At 42.3% G+C, this 14,872-nt stretch overlaps 1 protein-coding gene and 1 long non-coding RNA gene across 6 annotated transcripts in view; one reads left to right on the forward strand and one right to left on the reverse strand.

Moving 5' to 3' along the window:
- The window catches only part of MAPK13 (mitogen-activated protein kinase 13), a 19,828-nt gene that overhangs the window by 1,892 nt on the left and 3,064 nt on the right, over window positions 1–14,872 (forward strand). For 3 of the 5 annotated variants that reach the window (XM_069073549.1, XM_069073552.1, XM_069073551.1), the window contains exons 2-9: window positions 208–337; window positions 857–915; window positions 7,725–7,833; window positions 8,109–8,138; window positions 10,726–10,773; window positions 10,971–11,085; window positions 14,433–14,504; window positions 14,658–14,737. In XM_069073549.1, coding sequence (XP_068929650.1) covers window positions 208–337; window positions 857–915; window positions 7,725–7,833; window positions 8,109–8,138; window positions 10,726–10,773; window positions 10,971–11,085; window positions 14,433–14,504; window positions 14,658–14,737 — 643 coding nt within the window. Of the gene's footprint in view, window positions 2–207; window positions 338–856; window positions 916–7,724; window positions 7,834–8,108; window positions 8,139–10,725; window positions 10,774–10,970; window positions 11,086–14,432; window positions 14,505–14,657; window positions 14,738–14,872 lie in introns of all 5 variants that reach the window. The other 2 variants (XM_069073553.1, XM_069073550.1) reach the window with 2 other exon arrangements.
- Window positions 874–2,085, reverse strand: LOC138150128 (uncharacterized). The gene is made up of 2 exons (XR_011165520.1): window positions 1,964–2,085; window positions 874–1,027 (listed from the first exon to the last, which is right to left on the reverse strand). It is a non-coding gene; the product is annotated as an uncharacterized lncRNA (long non-coding RNA).

Consider the following 14,872-nt stretch of genomic DNA (forward strand, 5'->3'; position numbering starts at 1 on the left):
TGTACATGTACAGGTGAGTGTATACGTGTGTGTGTAAAGGAGTCATCAGAAACTAAAGGGGTGTGTGTGTACATGTATGGACTAGTATGTGTGTGTGTGTAAGGAAATCAGAAATTGAAGGAGTGTGTATATAGAGTCTGTTGCAAATAACAAGGACTACCTGAAGGGCTACCTTCTGACCAGCCCTGTCTCCTCTGGTTCCTATAGCTCAGCCATTGATAAGAAGACAGAAGAGAAGGTGGCCATCAAGAAACTGAGCCGACCTTTCCAGTCAGAGATCTTTGCCAAGAGGGCCTATCGGGAGCTGATGCTACTGAAGCACATGCAGCATGAGAACGTATGTATATACAGGACAGATTGAAAGGAGCCCTGGAAGGGAGAGGCTCAGGAAGCAGCTGCTGAAGTGCCTGAAACAGAGGGCAGAGGGCCTCAGTGTGGGACTTCATGGGTCATTTATCCAGTCCCTCATTTTAAAAAAGAGGTAGCTGAAGCCCCAAGAGATGAACCAATGACCTTGAGTTCCCCCTTGAGGTCTGGCAGAGCCAGAACCAAAACTAAAAGCTGTTGCCTCTCAGACCCACGTTCCTTCCATATGTAGCAATGGTAAGAGGAACGTGGACCGTGACAGCAGCATTGTTTTCTGTTACCTGGTGTGGCTCTTGTCTGGCCGTGAGGATGGGGCAGTAGGAATAAAACCTCATGATTCTGACTTAGCGCCAAGGTCCAGTGACAGGAAGGAGGGGGAAGGTGATTTGAGATGAGCTGGGCTGGGGGCAGACCCTGGATCTAACTGTGACAGCTGACCAAAAGTGGGGGCAGGGAAAGGCCCCCTCTGACCTGTGGATTCCTTTTCCAGGTTATTGGACTGTTGAATGTCTTTACTTCGGCTACCTCCCTGCACAACTTCCATGATTTGTGAGTCTGGGGGGAGGGGGGGTCGAGTCCTGGAGTATTTGTCAGTATCATTTCCCATTCAGCTGAATTAATGATCGTGGGCTGGGGGTGAGCATCCTGTCTTGACATGTGCCTTTCTGCTGCCCATTTGGCCCATATAGAGTTACTAAATATGTGCCTCCTCACAGCCTGCTGTAGTGCACTGCACATAGGAGGTTACTGTGCTAGGCACTGAGGAAGATATAAATGACACTGTCCTTGATTTCCAAGGGCTTACAGTCCAAAAGGAAATGATAAGATAGGAGCAAAGGGCAGCTAGGTGGCACAGTGGATACAGCAGCAGCCCTGAAGTTAGGAGGACCTGAGTTCAAATCTGTCTGAGATACTTACTAGCTGTGTGACCCTGGGCAAGTCACTTAACCCTGATTACCTCAAAAAAAAATAGGGGAATAGATGATTCTTCTTTCATTCACTCAGCAAATAATTATTGTGTTCCTGATATAGGCAAGGCACTATATGAAATATTATAAGAGATACAATGATGAATAAGACATTATTCTAGCTACCATGGAGCTTACAGTCTGACAGGAAGATGCACACAAAGAAGGGAGAATGTATGACTAGAATATACATTGTATGCTTAGAGTTGGAAGACACACCTGAGACCTTCTAGTCTGACCTGGGCCTGATTAAGAATACCAGTCTTTTAGCTCCTTGAGGCTACATAAAACAAGCCTAATGTGTTTCCATGTAGCATATTTATTAATGCCAAGCTGATCCAGTGTAGACTGTCTCTTTATGATGTTTGTTTTTTATAAGTGTAGCATAAACTATAGTCAATTTTTTTAGTAGAAAAATTTTCCTGTTCTCCCCAGTAGACATGATCTCTACCTCTTGTGAATGAGCACAGATAACACTTTTTTTTTTAGCTTTTAGGAGAGGGGAAGGCAGGGCAATTGGGGTTAAGTGACTTGCCCAAGGTCACATGGGCTAGTAAGTGTTAAGTGTCTGAGGCCGGATTTGAACTCAGGTCCTCCTGACTCCAGGGCAGGTGCTCTATTCACTGTGCCACCTTAGCCGCTCCCCATAGTGTTTCACATAGTGCACTGCCTATGGTAGGTGCCCAATAAATATTTGTCAAGTGAATGAAGGAAAGAATGAATGTTCTTGGGACATAGACAATCAAATAGAAATTTATTTTAATGTTATCATCTAGACCTGTTCCATAGCATTGTGCTGAAAGAAATTTTTGAAACCTCACTTAGTTTTTTTTCTCTACCTTAAAGCAGGACTATCCCAGGTCTGTTTTTAAAATCATTCAGTAAACATTTATTAAGTACTTACCAGATGCCAGACTTTGTACTAGACACTGGGGATATAAAGGCAAATTAAAAAAAAAAAGTCCTTCCCTAAAGGAGTTTATAATCTACTACTGTATCTCCCTTGATAATTCATCACAATATCCACTAACCCTCATTATTAGGAAATTCTTCCTCCTTTCTCACCTGAATAATAACTGTCATTTACATAGTCCTCTATAAGGTTTGCAAAGTGCTCATTTGATCTTCACAACTGCCATTGGAGGTAAGTACTTGCTGCTATTATTATTACCATTTTAGAAATTGAGGTAACTGAGTCTCAGTTCAGAAAATGATGAGTTTATCCAAGGAGCAAAGAATTCTGGCAGCTCAGCCCCATGGAGCCCAATGGAGGGATGGACCAACCCAGGATGAGGAAAGGAAAGAGCAAGTCTTAGGGCAGTTAGGTGGCACCGTGAGTAGAGCACTGGCCCTGGAGTTAGGAGGACCTGAGTTCAAGTCCAGCCTCAGACACTTAAAACAAAAACTAGCCGTGTGACCTTGGGTAAGTCACTTAACCCCAATTGCCCTCCAAAAAGCAAAAAAAAAAAAAAAGAGCAAGTCTTTCAGGAGAGGAAGGAGCCAGCCAGCAAGTCTTTCAGGAGAGGAAGGAGCCAGCCGAGGTGAGAAGAAAGGACTGGGTGAGGGATTAAAGGAGATATTTGTGGCTGTGACTTCCCAGGCTCTCATCAGAGCAGAGCTGCTTAGCCTGGTAACTCAACCACATATATAACTCAAAATACTAGGGCCCACATAGGTTTTTCTTTTTTTTAATCATTTTCCCCAGCATTTTTGATGTTAGCCCAAATGTCTTTCTACATGTTGTGTGGTGGCTTCACCAGATTGCTGAGGAGACAAACATCAGTAAGGAAGGCAGATCATAGAACAGATTACAGTGTGTGAATGCTGCAAGCCGCCTTAGAGAACATTGAGTCCAACCACCTTGGTTTACAGATAGGAAGACTGAGGTCCAGAGAGGAAAAGTCAACATGTCAACCAGCATTTATTAAGTGCTAACTGTATGCCAAGCACTGTGCTGTGTCCTAGGGGTATAAAGGAAAGCAAGACCAATCCTTGCTCTCAAAGAGCTCACAGTCTAATGCAGGGAGACAACATGCAAACAATTATGTCCATCTAAAGTAAATACAGAGTAAATTGGAAGTAATCTTAGGAAAGGATGGAGAAAGGCTGCTTTTTATTTTTGGAGGGGGGAATGCAGGACAATTGGGGTTAAGTGACTTGCCCAAGGTCACACCAACTATTAAGTGTCAGGTGTCTGAGACCCGATTTGAACTTAGGTCCTCCTGACTACAAGCCTGGTGCCCTATTCACCAAGCCACCTAGCTGCCCCTGAGAAAGACTTCTTTCACAGGTAGTAGAGAGGCTAAGACAAGTACCACAGTCTCCTGATTCCTCAGCCAGTGTTTCCTGGTCTCTCCCTCTCTCCTGTCCTCCCTCCCTCCTTCCTCTTTCTGTGCTTTCTCCCTCTCCTTTTCTCTTTCTTGCTCCCTCCCTTTCTCCAGAAACACGTGAAACATTGGTAGCAATATGAGATATTTAACAGTTCCGGGTGGGAAATGTCACAGGCAGTGTATGATTAATCATTATCTGAATGGTACATATAATAAATAGTAGAGGCATTCAGAGAGAAGTAGAGAACTTGGCTACTATGGGTTGGGAGGCTTCAAGGAGAAGGAATTTGAACTGAGTCTTGAAAGATGAGTAGAATTTGGATAAGCAAGACTAAGGCAAGGTTTTCTCTTTGCCACTAAACTTCTTGTCTGAGTAACCTATATTTGATTCTTCCATTTTCTTACTAGTTTCCCTCCTTGACTCTGCCCTCTCTCCCCACCTCACTCTACCAAACAGACTCTCAGCTCAAGGGCTTGCAATGTACTGAAGTGAATGGCTTCTTCTCAGTCCTCACTCCCAGTGACCTGTCTGAAGCATTTTATACTGTTATGCATAGCCAACTTGGGGTGGATGATGGTGTGTGTGTCTGTCTGTCTGTGTGTCTGTGTCTATATGTCTTTGTATGTGTCTGTGTCTGCATGTCTTTGTGTGTGTGTGTGACAACACACTATATAAAGTGTTGAGCTTGAAGTCAGAAAGATTCGATTCAGTTCTCCCTTAGACTTCTATTAACTGTAACCCTGGGCAAGTCAGTCAGTTTGTGTTGTATTTTGTTTTGTTTGAATCTATAAAGTGGGGATAATATTGGGGCATCAATCCTACAGGGTTTGTTGTGAGGGCCAAATGAGATATGTAAAGTATAAACCTTAAAACCTATATTAATCCTAGTGGTAATGATTTTTCACCAATTTGGGGAAGTTTTCTCTTCCCTAGGTGGCTTTGACACCCTCCTGGTCTGATTCCTTCCATGCATATTAGGGCTGCTCTTTCACTGTGCCCTTCTCCAACTCCACTTTTTCCTTCTACTTCCTAAATGTGGTCCCACCCCCAAGGGACTGCCCTCCAGCCAGGGCTCTCATCACAGTGCTACCCTGCCTTCTTTGGCAAACCCTGTGCTAACTATATGTTTCTGTATTCCTCTGCCCGTATACATGAACATCTCGAGTTGCTGGGTTCTTGGCTTCACTGCTGCCAAGTCAGAAAGCTCAGAGTACTTGGATAAGACAGACTTTTAAAGGTCTCCACTGGAAACTGTGGAAAGGTGGGCTTTTGTGTGTTAACAGATCCTTGGTTCAAATGTGGTCCCTTTGTAACCATGCCCATATCCTGCAGTTTCCAGACATTGGGAAACTTGTTGGCAATGGTCCACAGTCTTACTGCCAGTGTGCCCACAGAGCTTACTGTTTCCTGAAACCAGCTCTGAGAAAGAAGCTGTTGTATTTGCTGTTCTCAGCACTTTTACCTACTCCATTTCTTAACTGATTCCTAGTAATAGAGTAGAAAGGGGCTTGACCATTTCTTGTCCCCTCCCCTTTCCCGGAGCACCTGTGTAATGGTTCCTCTCTTTAAGACCAGACCTTCCGTCTGTGGCTCAGCAGAGTGGAGAGGAGAGGAAGAAGGTGTGGTGACATTTTGCACAAAATAAGAAGGAAACACAATTTTACCTGATACAAATATGTGCAAGATAAGGAAAAGAGTGTAATAAAACAAGGGGGTTGGCAGAAGCTCTGTATCTCAGTTACAGCAACCTGCCCCCCCAGAGTCATTCTGAGTTCTGGGGAGAATCAGTCAATAAACATTTACCGTGTTCCCGGCACTGTGCCTTTCCAGAGAGTTTAATGGAAGGGAAGACTTTTAAAATTCTATCTTATATAACTTCTCTAAGGTTTTTTTACTTTTTTTTTTTTTTGTTAAATAGTATTTTCCAATTACATGTAAAGATAGTTTCAGCATTCATTTTTTATAAGATTTTGAGTTCCAAATTTTTCTTCCTCTCTCCCTTCCCCCTTCTGCAAGATGGCAAGCAATCTGATATAGGTTATACATGTGCTATCATGTTAAACATATTTCCATGTTGAGAAAGAAGAAACAACCAAAAGGAAAGACTGTGAGAAAAACGAAAACAAAAAGAAAGTGAAAACATTATGCTTCTATCTGCACTCAGACTCCATAATTCTTTCTCTGGATGTAGATAGCATTTCCCATCCTGAGTCTTTTGGAATTGTCTTGGATCATTGTATTGCTGAGAAGAGCTGAGTCAATATAGTTGATCATTGCACAATATTGCTGTTACTGTGCACAATATTCTTCTGGTTCTGCTTATTTCATGAAGCATCAGTTTATGGAAGTCTTTCCAGGTTTTTCTGAAATCCTCCTGCTCATCATTTCTTATAGCACAATAGTATTCTATTACATTCATATAAACAATTTGTTCAGTCATTCCCCAGTTGATGGGAATCCCCTTAGTTTCCAATTCTTGGCCACCACAAAAAGAGCTGCTATAAATATTTTTGTACATGTAGGCCATTTTCCGTTTTTAATTATCTCTTTGGGATACAGACCTAGTTAGTGGTATTGCTAGATCAAAGCAAGTTCCCTAAGTTTTAAGCAGAAAACTGGCTTGGTAAAGCCAACAACCTAGTAACCCAAGATGTTCGTGTGTTCAGTCAGAAGAATATAGAAACACAGTTAGCACAGGGTTTGCCAAAGGAGTCAGGATAGCACAGAGGGATATAAAAAAAGGCCAGAGATAGCCCTGTCCCTCAAGAAACTTATTATCAAATAGGGAAGACAGCCTGCAAACAACTGCGTGCTAACAAGCAATATGCAGCTTAAATTGGAGGTAGTCTCATAGGGAAGATGCTAAAATTAAGGATTGGGAAAGGCTTCCTATAGAAGGTAGAATTTTATCTGGGACTTGAAGGAAGCCAGGGAGGTGAAGACATAGAAATGAGGAGGGAGAGCATTACAGGCATGGGGGGGACAGCCAGAGAAAATGCCCAGAATAGGGAGATTAAATTCTTGTTTGAGGAGCAGCAAGGAGGCTAGTATTCCTGAATTAAAGAGAACATGGGCTAGTTCTGGAAATTGAAAATCTTTACAGGCATTTAGAGCCATCTGGCTGGGGCTTAAGGTAAGCTGAGACCTAGCCCCAGAGCAAGCATGCAGAAAGGTTAAACTAGAGATACAGCTTTATAATCGTGCTATTTTCAAGCTTCTGTTTTTCTCCACTTTTTTCATCCCAAGTAGCAGCCAGTGATGGGATTGGATGCTACTAGGCCAACCATGAATACATAAGCCCTCAGAGGGGAAATGACTGGCCCAAGATCCCATAGGAAGTGGAGTGGCAGATCTGAGATTTGAACCCAAGTCCTCTGATGGCCAAAGGCCAAGGTCTTCTACCACTGTGGGGCAGTAGTTCACCTCTGATTGTAAACTCAGAAGGAATCTGACCCAGCAGGCAGGTGAACAGGTTGCTTGCTGGAGTAATGTTTCTGCTCTGGGTCATACTTGCCCAGTTCTGGTTTTTTACCTTGCTTAGTTAAGTTTCTGACACTGCTCCCATTAAAAAAAAAAAATCCTTCAGTTTCTTAGGGAGCCTCCCTTGTTTAAAAAAAATTTTTTTAAAAGAAAGAGAAGGAAAACAGTTTAGCAAAGTTGTCTAATATATATATCAATGGGGTCTGGCAGTGTATATTCTATCTCCATAATCTCCCACCTCAGGGAAAGGTAGAGAAGGGGCATTTGGTGGTGAGGGTGAGGTGAGGAGAAACAAAGAAAAGTTCAGTCCCTATTTGGTTTTGCCCAATTGAAAAATCCATCTGTTACCACTGAGCTCTGCTAATCTTGGGGGTTGGGTGTATAGTGGTTTGGCTGGGAACAGGGGTCCTGAAGTTGTTCTCTAGTTGCTTCAAATGAAGGACGATGGGCTCTCATTCACATGCATTGATGCTTGCCTGACAGAGTCAACCAATTCTGAGTCCCCATTCTGCCTCCTGTCTGCCTCTGATACCAGACAGAGGCTGATGCTACAATTGAATTCATTCCTTTGTTTTTCAGCTATCTGGTGATGCCATTCATGCAGACGGATCTCCAGAAGATTATGGGCATGGAATTCAGTGAGGAGAAGATCCAATACTTGGTCTATCAGATGCTAAAAGGGCTCAAGGTGACTGAGGGCCTGCTTGGAAGGAGGTAGAGAAGAAAACATAGATACCTGTTTTCTGGCAGCTTATGGGTTGGGGAGTAACAATGTGCAGTGTAATTTTTGAGCTGCTTGGGGGTGATCCCAGGTTGGTGTCAGCCCTACCCATCTAGCTATGATGCTGTGTAGTAAAAAGGACCAAACCTCTCCCTGTTCTAGGAAAGTGCCCTTGGTCCAATGGCAGGGTAGGTAGACAAGGTACAATAAATTAATCCACCCTTCTCTTTTTCTCATTCTAGTATATCCATTCTGCTGGGGTTGTTCACAGGGTAAGTTCCACCACTGCTGTTTTCTTTCCTATCTCCTGAAGTCTCTTTGCCATCTCTGGTGTTCCTCTGGCACCAGGTAGGGAGGGAGAAAGAAGACAAGCATCTCCAGAAAAGCTGGGACCCTTTCACAGGAACAGAAAGGGATCAGAATTATTCTGTGGCTGGGACTAAAACCTCCTAGGTTTGGAACCATGGCATCCTGGAAAGAACACTGACTCTGGAGCCTGAGGTCCTGGATTCAAATCCCACCTTTGCTACGTTCTCGCTATGTGTTCCTAGATAAATCACTTAAGCCCAATGAGCCTCAGTTTCTCCAACTGTCAAATAAGGATATTGGACTAGATGACCAATGAGGTCTCTTCTTCAGCTGCTTTAAAGGCAGCTAGATGGTGCAATGGGAGAGTGCTGGGCCAATAGTCAATACCTGAGTTCAAACCCAGCCTTAGATACTAGTTGTGTGATCCTGGACAATTTGCTTAACCTCAGTCAGCCTCAGTTTCCTCAACTATAAAATCAGGGTAATAAAACCACCTACCTCCCAGGGTTGTTGTGAGGATCAGATGAAGCATCAAAGGCACTTAGCATATAGTAGGTGTTTAATAAATCTTTCCTTCCCTAGATTGGTGATTCTGCAATTTTATGACTCATATGAAGGCATCTAGGTGGCATAGTAGAGAGTGTGCTGAATTTGAAGTCAGAAATGAATGAAAAAAGCATTTATTTATAATATGCCAGTGCTGGAGGTACAACTATAAGCAAGACAGTCTCTACTCTCAAAGAGCCTACATTCTAGTGAGAGAAAATAACATAAAAAGAGGAAGAATATCCAAGTGAAGGCATGGTTTAGAGATGGCCAGGAACTAGCTCTAGAACTCACCTATCCAAGCCCAGAGTCCCAGGGCAGAGCCTGAGTTCCAGCAGGATGGGCATGAGGTAGATGGCTAGCATGTAGCTGGCTGGCTGGAAAGTAGCTTGATGACTTTAGCTCTGGGCAACAATATGACACAAAGGCTTACCTACCAGAAGACCTAAGTTCAAGTCTTACCTCAGATACTTATTAGTTATATAGTCCCAAGCAAGTCACTTACCTGTTCTCAGTCTCAATTTCCTCATTTGTAAAGTTGGGTTACTAGCACTTACCTCAGAGAGTTGTTGTAAGGATCAAATGAGATAATATTTGTAAAGCATTTTGCAAATCTTAAAGTGCTGTGTAAATGCTAGCTATTATTATTATTATTACATCTGATTTATGATATTAGTCAATGACCTAAGAGTGTAGTGTTACTAAAACAAACAGCTACTATACTATACTTCGTATAGTCTTAGAAGAATAGACTTTTTAAGTACTAGAAGGCACCCAAGAAATCAAAATCATCTAGGCTAACCCCAACATCTTAAAGATGAAGATACTAAGACTCAGAAATATTAAGTGACTTGTTCCCAGTCTAACAGCCAATAGATAATAGAGCCCAGGATTGGAACCTAAAATTCTCTTTCAGTAAATAAACAGTTTACAAATTCCCTGAACCTCTGTATATTATCTTACTCACTCTAGTAGTCAGTTGGGTAAGAATGTGAAATGAAGGAGGAAAACATATTCTTTTGGGTTGAGGAGGCAGTTAGTGAGGTGAGAAGTCTTCTTTGGGCACTACACCAGTTTGCGGTCTTGGCATGAAGTCTAAGAGGCAATGGAAGCATTGAGAGTTGGTTTTGTATTCAGGATGCTTGTAGAATGGTACCCAGCTCTTAACTCCCAGCCCACAGGCCTTGGACCTACCAGAAGTTGCAAGAGTTTTTAAGATCTTTCATTATTAGGTCTTCAGTTGGATGATCTCAGTGGTCAGGGATATAGTAGAGGACATTCATGCCTAGGAACAGTTGTGCTAGATGTCTTCTGAAGTCGCTCCCAGGGGAACATAGCAGAAACCCAAGAAACTCTTAAGAGATGGGGAATTGACCAGGGGAAAGACAGAGGTCCTAGGTTTGAGCACTTGGTGTTGTTCAAACTAATGAGGTCTTGCCTCTTAAGAGGAGGTATAAGAATGCACCTTCCTCCTTTCTTTCAGAAAGACTATAGGTATGAAATGCAGTTGTATTTCTTCAGTCTTTTTTCAGTCATGTCTGACTCTTCATGACCCCATTTGGGGTTTCTTGGCAAAGATACTGGAGTGGTTTTCCATTCCTTTCTCCAGCTCATTTTACAGATGAGGAAACTGAGGCAAAGAGGATTAAGTGACTTGCCAGGGTCACCCAACTAGTAAGTGTCTGAGGCTGAATTTGAACTCAGGAAGATAAGTCTTCCTGACTCCAGATCTGACACTCTATCCACTATGGTGCCACCTAGCTGCTGGTGAAATGCTGTTCACACTATACTGTCAGATTTGGTAGATGTGTTTGTTTTACTGACTGTTGGGTTTTGGGTGGGGGTTTGTTTTTGTTCTTTACTCTTACATTGTTATGATAGTTGGCTATCTGGGTGGGAAAAGGGGGAGGGAGGAATTGGGAAGTAAAGGTGATAGTAAAGCAAAATATGTCCATTTTTTCCCCCCAAAAAAGTGGCTTGATCTTCTATTCTTATCCAATGTAGGACTTAAAACCAGGAAATTTGGCTGTGAATGAAGACTGTGAACTGAAGGTGGGCTTAAAAGGGACTGGGACTGCGTTAAGTTTGGGGCTAGCTACCAAACTGAGCCAGAAGTGATAACTTTACCTAAATGGAGGGGTGGAGAGAGAGGAGTGGGAGGAGAGGATTGTGAGAGCTTCTCTCTAGGAGGTGTTAGTCATGCCCCTCCTCAACTGTATGTCTCTCTTCCTTTTTCTACTGAACTATAGATCCTGGATTTTGGGTTGGCCAGGCATGCAGATGCTGAGATGACGGGTTATGTAGTGACTCGTTGGTACCGTGCCCCAGAAGTGATTCTCAGCTGGATGCACTATAATCAGACAGGTCAGTCAGACCACTGCCATAGAAGGGCTGGGAAGTGGCGGAAATGGATGGAGCCTATTTCATTTCTCTCATGTTATCATATAGGTTTTGTAGAGCCTTCATTTAGCTATTAGCCCCAGGAACCTTTCTTTCCTATAGCCAATCAGTCAGTAAACATTTATTAAGCACTCAATATATGCCATATACTGTGTTAAGTGCTGGAGATGCAAAAGTCAGTCCCTGCCCTCAAGAAGGTCACAATCTAATGGAGAAGACAACTAGGTAGCAAGAAGACATATACAGGATAAACAGGAAACAATCAACAGAGAGAAGGTGTTAGGATTGAGAGAGATCCAGAAAACTTCCTGTAGAACAGACCTGCACGACTTGGCAGTAGGTAGAGACCAAAATTAAAAGAGGCTAAACTTCTTTGGGCCACACATAGGCTTTTATGGCTCACTTTCTAAGTATAATTAATGATTAAACTATTTTTTCAAAGAAACCTTTTTTTAAAAAAAGGTTAATTTCAATTAATATCAGTTAATTACACTTATTACTGAAGATTTTTACTTGTCATGAAATTGCTCCTCTCAGATTAGAGACAGACGATTGGTTGCCATGGGTCATGTGACAAACAGAAGAGAGCACAAAGTGGCAACCCACCTGCCAGGTTACGTGACGGGCACAATAGTGACCAGTAGAAGGCAGGTTAAGCAGGGCATGGCCAAAGCACTAGTTACATCTTTACTTTCTTTTACATACTCTACACTTTTCTTGGGCTACCCAAAATCCTTTGTTGGGCCACAAGTGGTCCAAGGACCATATGTTTGCAGGCCTGCTGTAGAAGATGGGATTTAGAGGCAGGGCAGTGGATAGAATGATAGGTCTGGAGACAGTAAGACTCATCTTCCCTGAGTTCCAATCTGGCCTTAGAGACTTACTAGCTGTGTGACCCTGGGCAAGTCACTTAACCAACCCTGTTTGCTTCAGTTTCCTCTTCTGTAAAATAAACTGGAGAAGGATAGGTAAGGATAAGCAAAGGACTCTAGTATATTTACCAAGAAAACTCCAAATGGGGTCATGAAGAGTCAGATATGGCTGAATAACAGAAGATGGGGTTTTAGGTGGGATTTGAAGGAAGCCAAGAGGTAGAGGTGAAGAGGAAGAGAATTCTGACCAGGGAGCCTTGTCCAAGGAATAGACTATCTGTACTGAGAGCCAAGTTTATAGCATCTTCTGAATATCTTCAGTGGTGAGAGGCAGCAGAGCATAGTTGAAGTCAGGAAGACTTAGGGTGAAGTCCCACCTATAACCTGACTAGGTCACTCTGGACAAATCACTTATTTTCTCAGAGATCTGGACCAGTGGTTTCAAATTCAAATAGAAACAGAGGCCTCTAGTCCATACAGAAGGATCTCTGTGGAACCTTATATTAACCTAGTTTTATAGTGTAATGTTATCTATCTTTCATTATATTTTTATTTATTTTGTTAAATATTTCCCATTTATCTTTTAAGTTGAATCTGGCTGTACTCAGGAGTCCATCCAAGAGTTCTCTGTTCTCTATTCTAGACGACTGCTTTAGACTATAATTACAGAACGTATTCCTGTATGTATTAGTAGAGGGAGTTTCTTTACCAGGATTTCCATTTACCAATGAAATGCAGACCAAATCCTCAGTGGTAGCAAATCTTCATCCGGTAATGGTAGGTTTAATTTTTCAAGACATACAATGGTCATTGAGAGGAAGGAAGGAGAGAGGAAAAGAAGGGAAAAAAGTAAGATGGAAGGAAGGAAGAAAGAAAGAGAAGAGAAGAAAGAAAAATCCTAAGGAAAAAAGGAAAGAAGGGAGAAAAGAAGAAAGGAAAGAAAGAAGCATTTATTAAGCACCTACTTACTTAGCACTAGCACATTCCCAAATACTTTACAAATATTATTTCATTTGATCGTCACAACAGCCCTGGAAGGTAGGTGTGATTCTTATCCTCATATTATCCCCAGAGGAAACTGAGGCAGGCAGAGGTTAAGGGACATGCCCATCTGGTAAATGTCTGAGGTCAGATTTGAACCTGGATCATCCTTGACTCCAGATCCAGTGCTCCAAGTCTGCTAAATAAAACCAGCAGTCAAGTCAAATGTTACAGCTTCTGGCCTAAAACGAGGTGGGGCTATAAAGTAATGTTACGGGTGGTTGAGGCTTATATATTGTCATAATGGGAAAGGCACAGGCATTGGAGTCAAATCCAGGCTTTGCCACTTGATTCTTATGTGATCTTGGGCAAGTTACATCTTCTCTCGGGGCCTTGGTTTTTCATTATTCGTTCAAATGAGAAGGGTTGGGCTTATATCATCTCTAAGGTCCCTTCTAGGCTAAATAGTCTGATCCATTATAAGAGGTTCCCAAAGAGGAACTCCAACAGGGTTTTAAGCTGTGGTGACATCATCAGAATGAGAGTATGGCCTCCCAAGGTAACTGCTTGAAGGATAGCCCTCATTTGGCTTATGCAAGTTATGTTTTTTTTGTTTCATTTCTTAAGTGCTATTGATAGCCAACCCAATACCTATTTATTAAACACCTACAAAGTGCCAGGTACAAAGCTAAGTGCTGGGGATACAATTAATAGAAAGATAAACAGTACCTGACCTCAAGGAGCTTACAATCTAAAGACAACATACAGAAGAAAGCTGGAAAATGGGCTGGAGGGGGGAGGAGAGCAGTTGAAACCAGGTAGAACAGCAGATGCAAAGTGGAGTAAACCAAAAATTCAGTTTCTTCCATTAAAAAAGGCATTGGAAAAAGTTCACTCCAGTCCTCCAATCACATTCAATTACTAATATGCCCCTCCTGACCTATTCCACTGGGAGCCTTCCCTTTTAATAAAGACTTGAAAAAAAATTCAACAAAACCTGTTTATTTAAAGGCTTGCTCTTGGGAAACAGCAAAGTGTGGTGGAGAGGGGTGGATTTAGAATAAGGAGATCTAAATTCTTATATGGTCTCAGGGATTTTTACTAGTTATGTGACCAAGAGGAAATAATTTCTCATCTTGGAGACTCAGTTTCCTCATCTGCAAAATGGGAATAATGCTACTGACACTACTTCTCTAGAGATTGAAAGCAAAGTGCTTTACAGCCTTAAGAGCCCTATATGAATCATTCATCCTTGTCTTTTTATTTCTTTGTTTTACCTTACCAGCTGGACTTTTAAGTTCCTTGAGAGCAGACACATTTCTGCCATCCCACAGCCCTGCAGTAAATTTTTGTTAATTTTTTGATTAGTGTTTTCATGACCAGACCCATTTTTATTCTCCATGATTTTCCTTCATTTCTCCCTCTTGCTCATTCCCTTATCCAAATCTTTACCCACAGTAGACATCTGGTCCGTTGGCTGCATCATGGCAGAGATGCTAACTGGGAAAACTCTGTTCAAGGGAAAAGACTGTATCCTTTTTTGTCCGGTCCAGATTGTAGGTAACTCTGCCTGACTTTGGAATCCAAGTCCTCCTGGTAGTGGGTATGAGGGCTGGAAAGGGACCAGAAATTTCTTCTGTAAATTACTTAGGAGGAACTATGAACCTTAATTCAACTGTCCAGACTTGGACCAACTGACCCAGATTCTGAAGGTGACCGGGGTTCCTGGAGCAGACTTTGTGCAGAAGTTACAGGATAAAGCGGTAAGGGACAAGCCAGAACCTGCTTAAGGAAGTACCTGAATAGGAAACTGGGAAGACTGGTGAGCAAGCTTATCCCCAAAGTCTGCTGCCTTTGTTTTGAGATAAGTGTTTAAAAAAGCAAAAGATAATGACCAC

This window comes from Petaurus breviceps, unplaced genomic scaffold (genome assembly GCF_028583685.1).
Source record: "Petaurus breviceps papuanus isolate PSGF00001 unplaced genomic scaffold, PetGlider_PUasm1.0 90865, whole genome shotgun sequence".
In the NCBI taxonomy this organism is placed as follows: domain Eukaryota; kingdom Metazoa; phylum Chordata; class Mammalia; order Diprotodontia; family Petauridae; genus Petaurus; species Petaurus breviceps.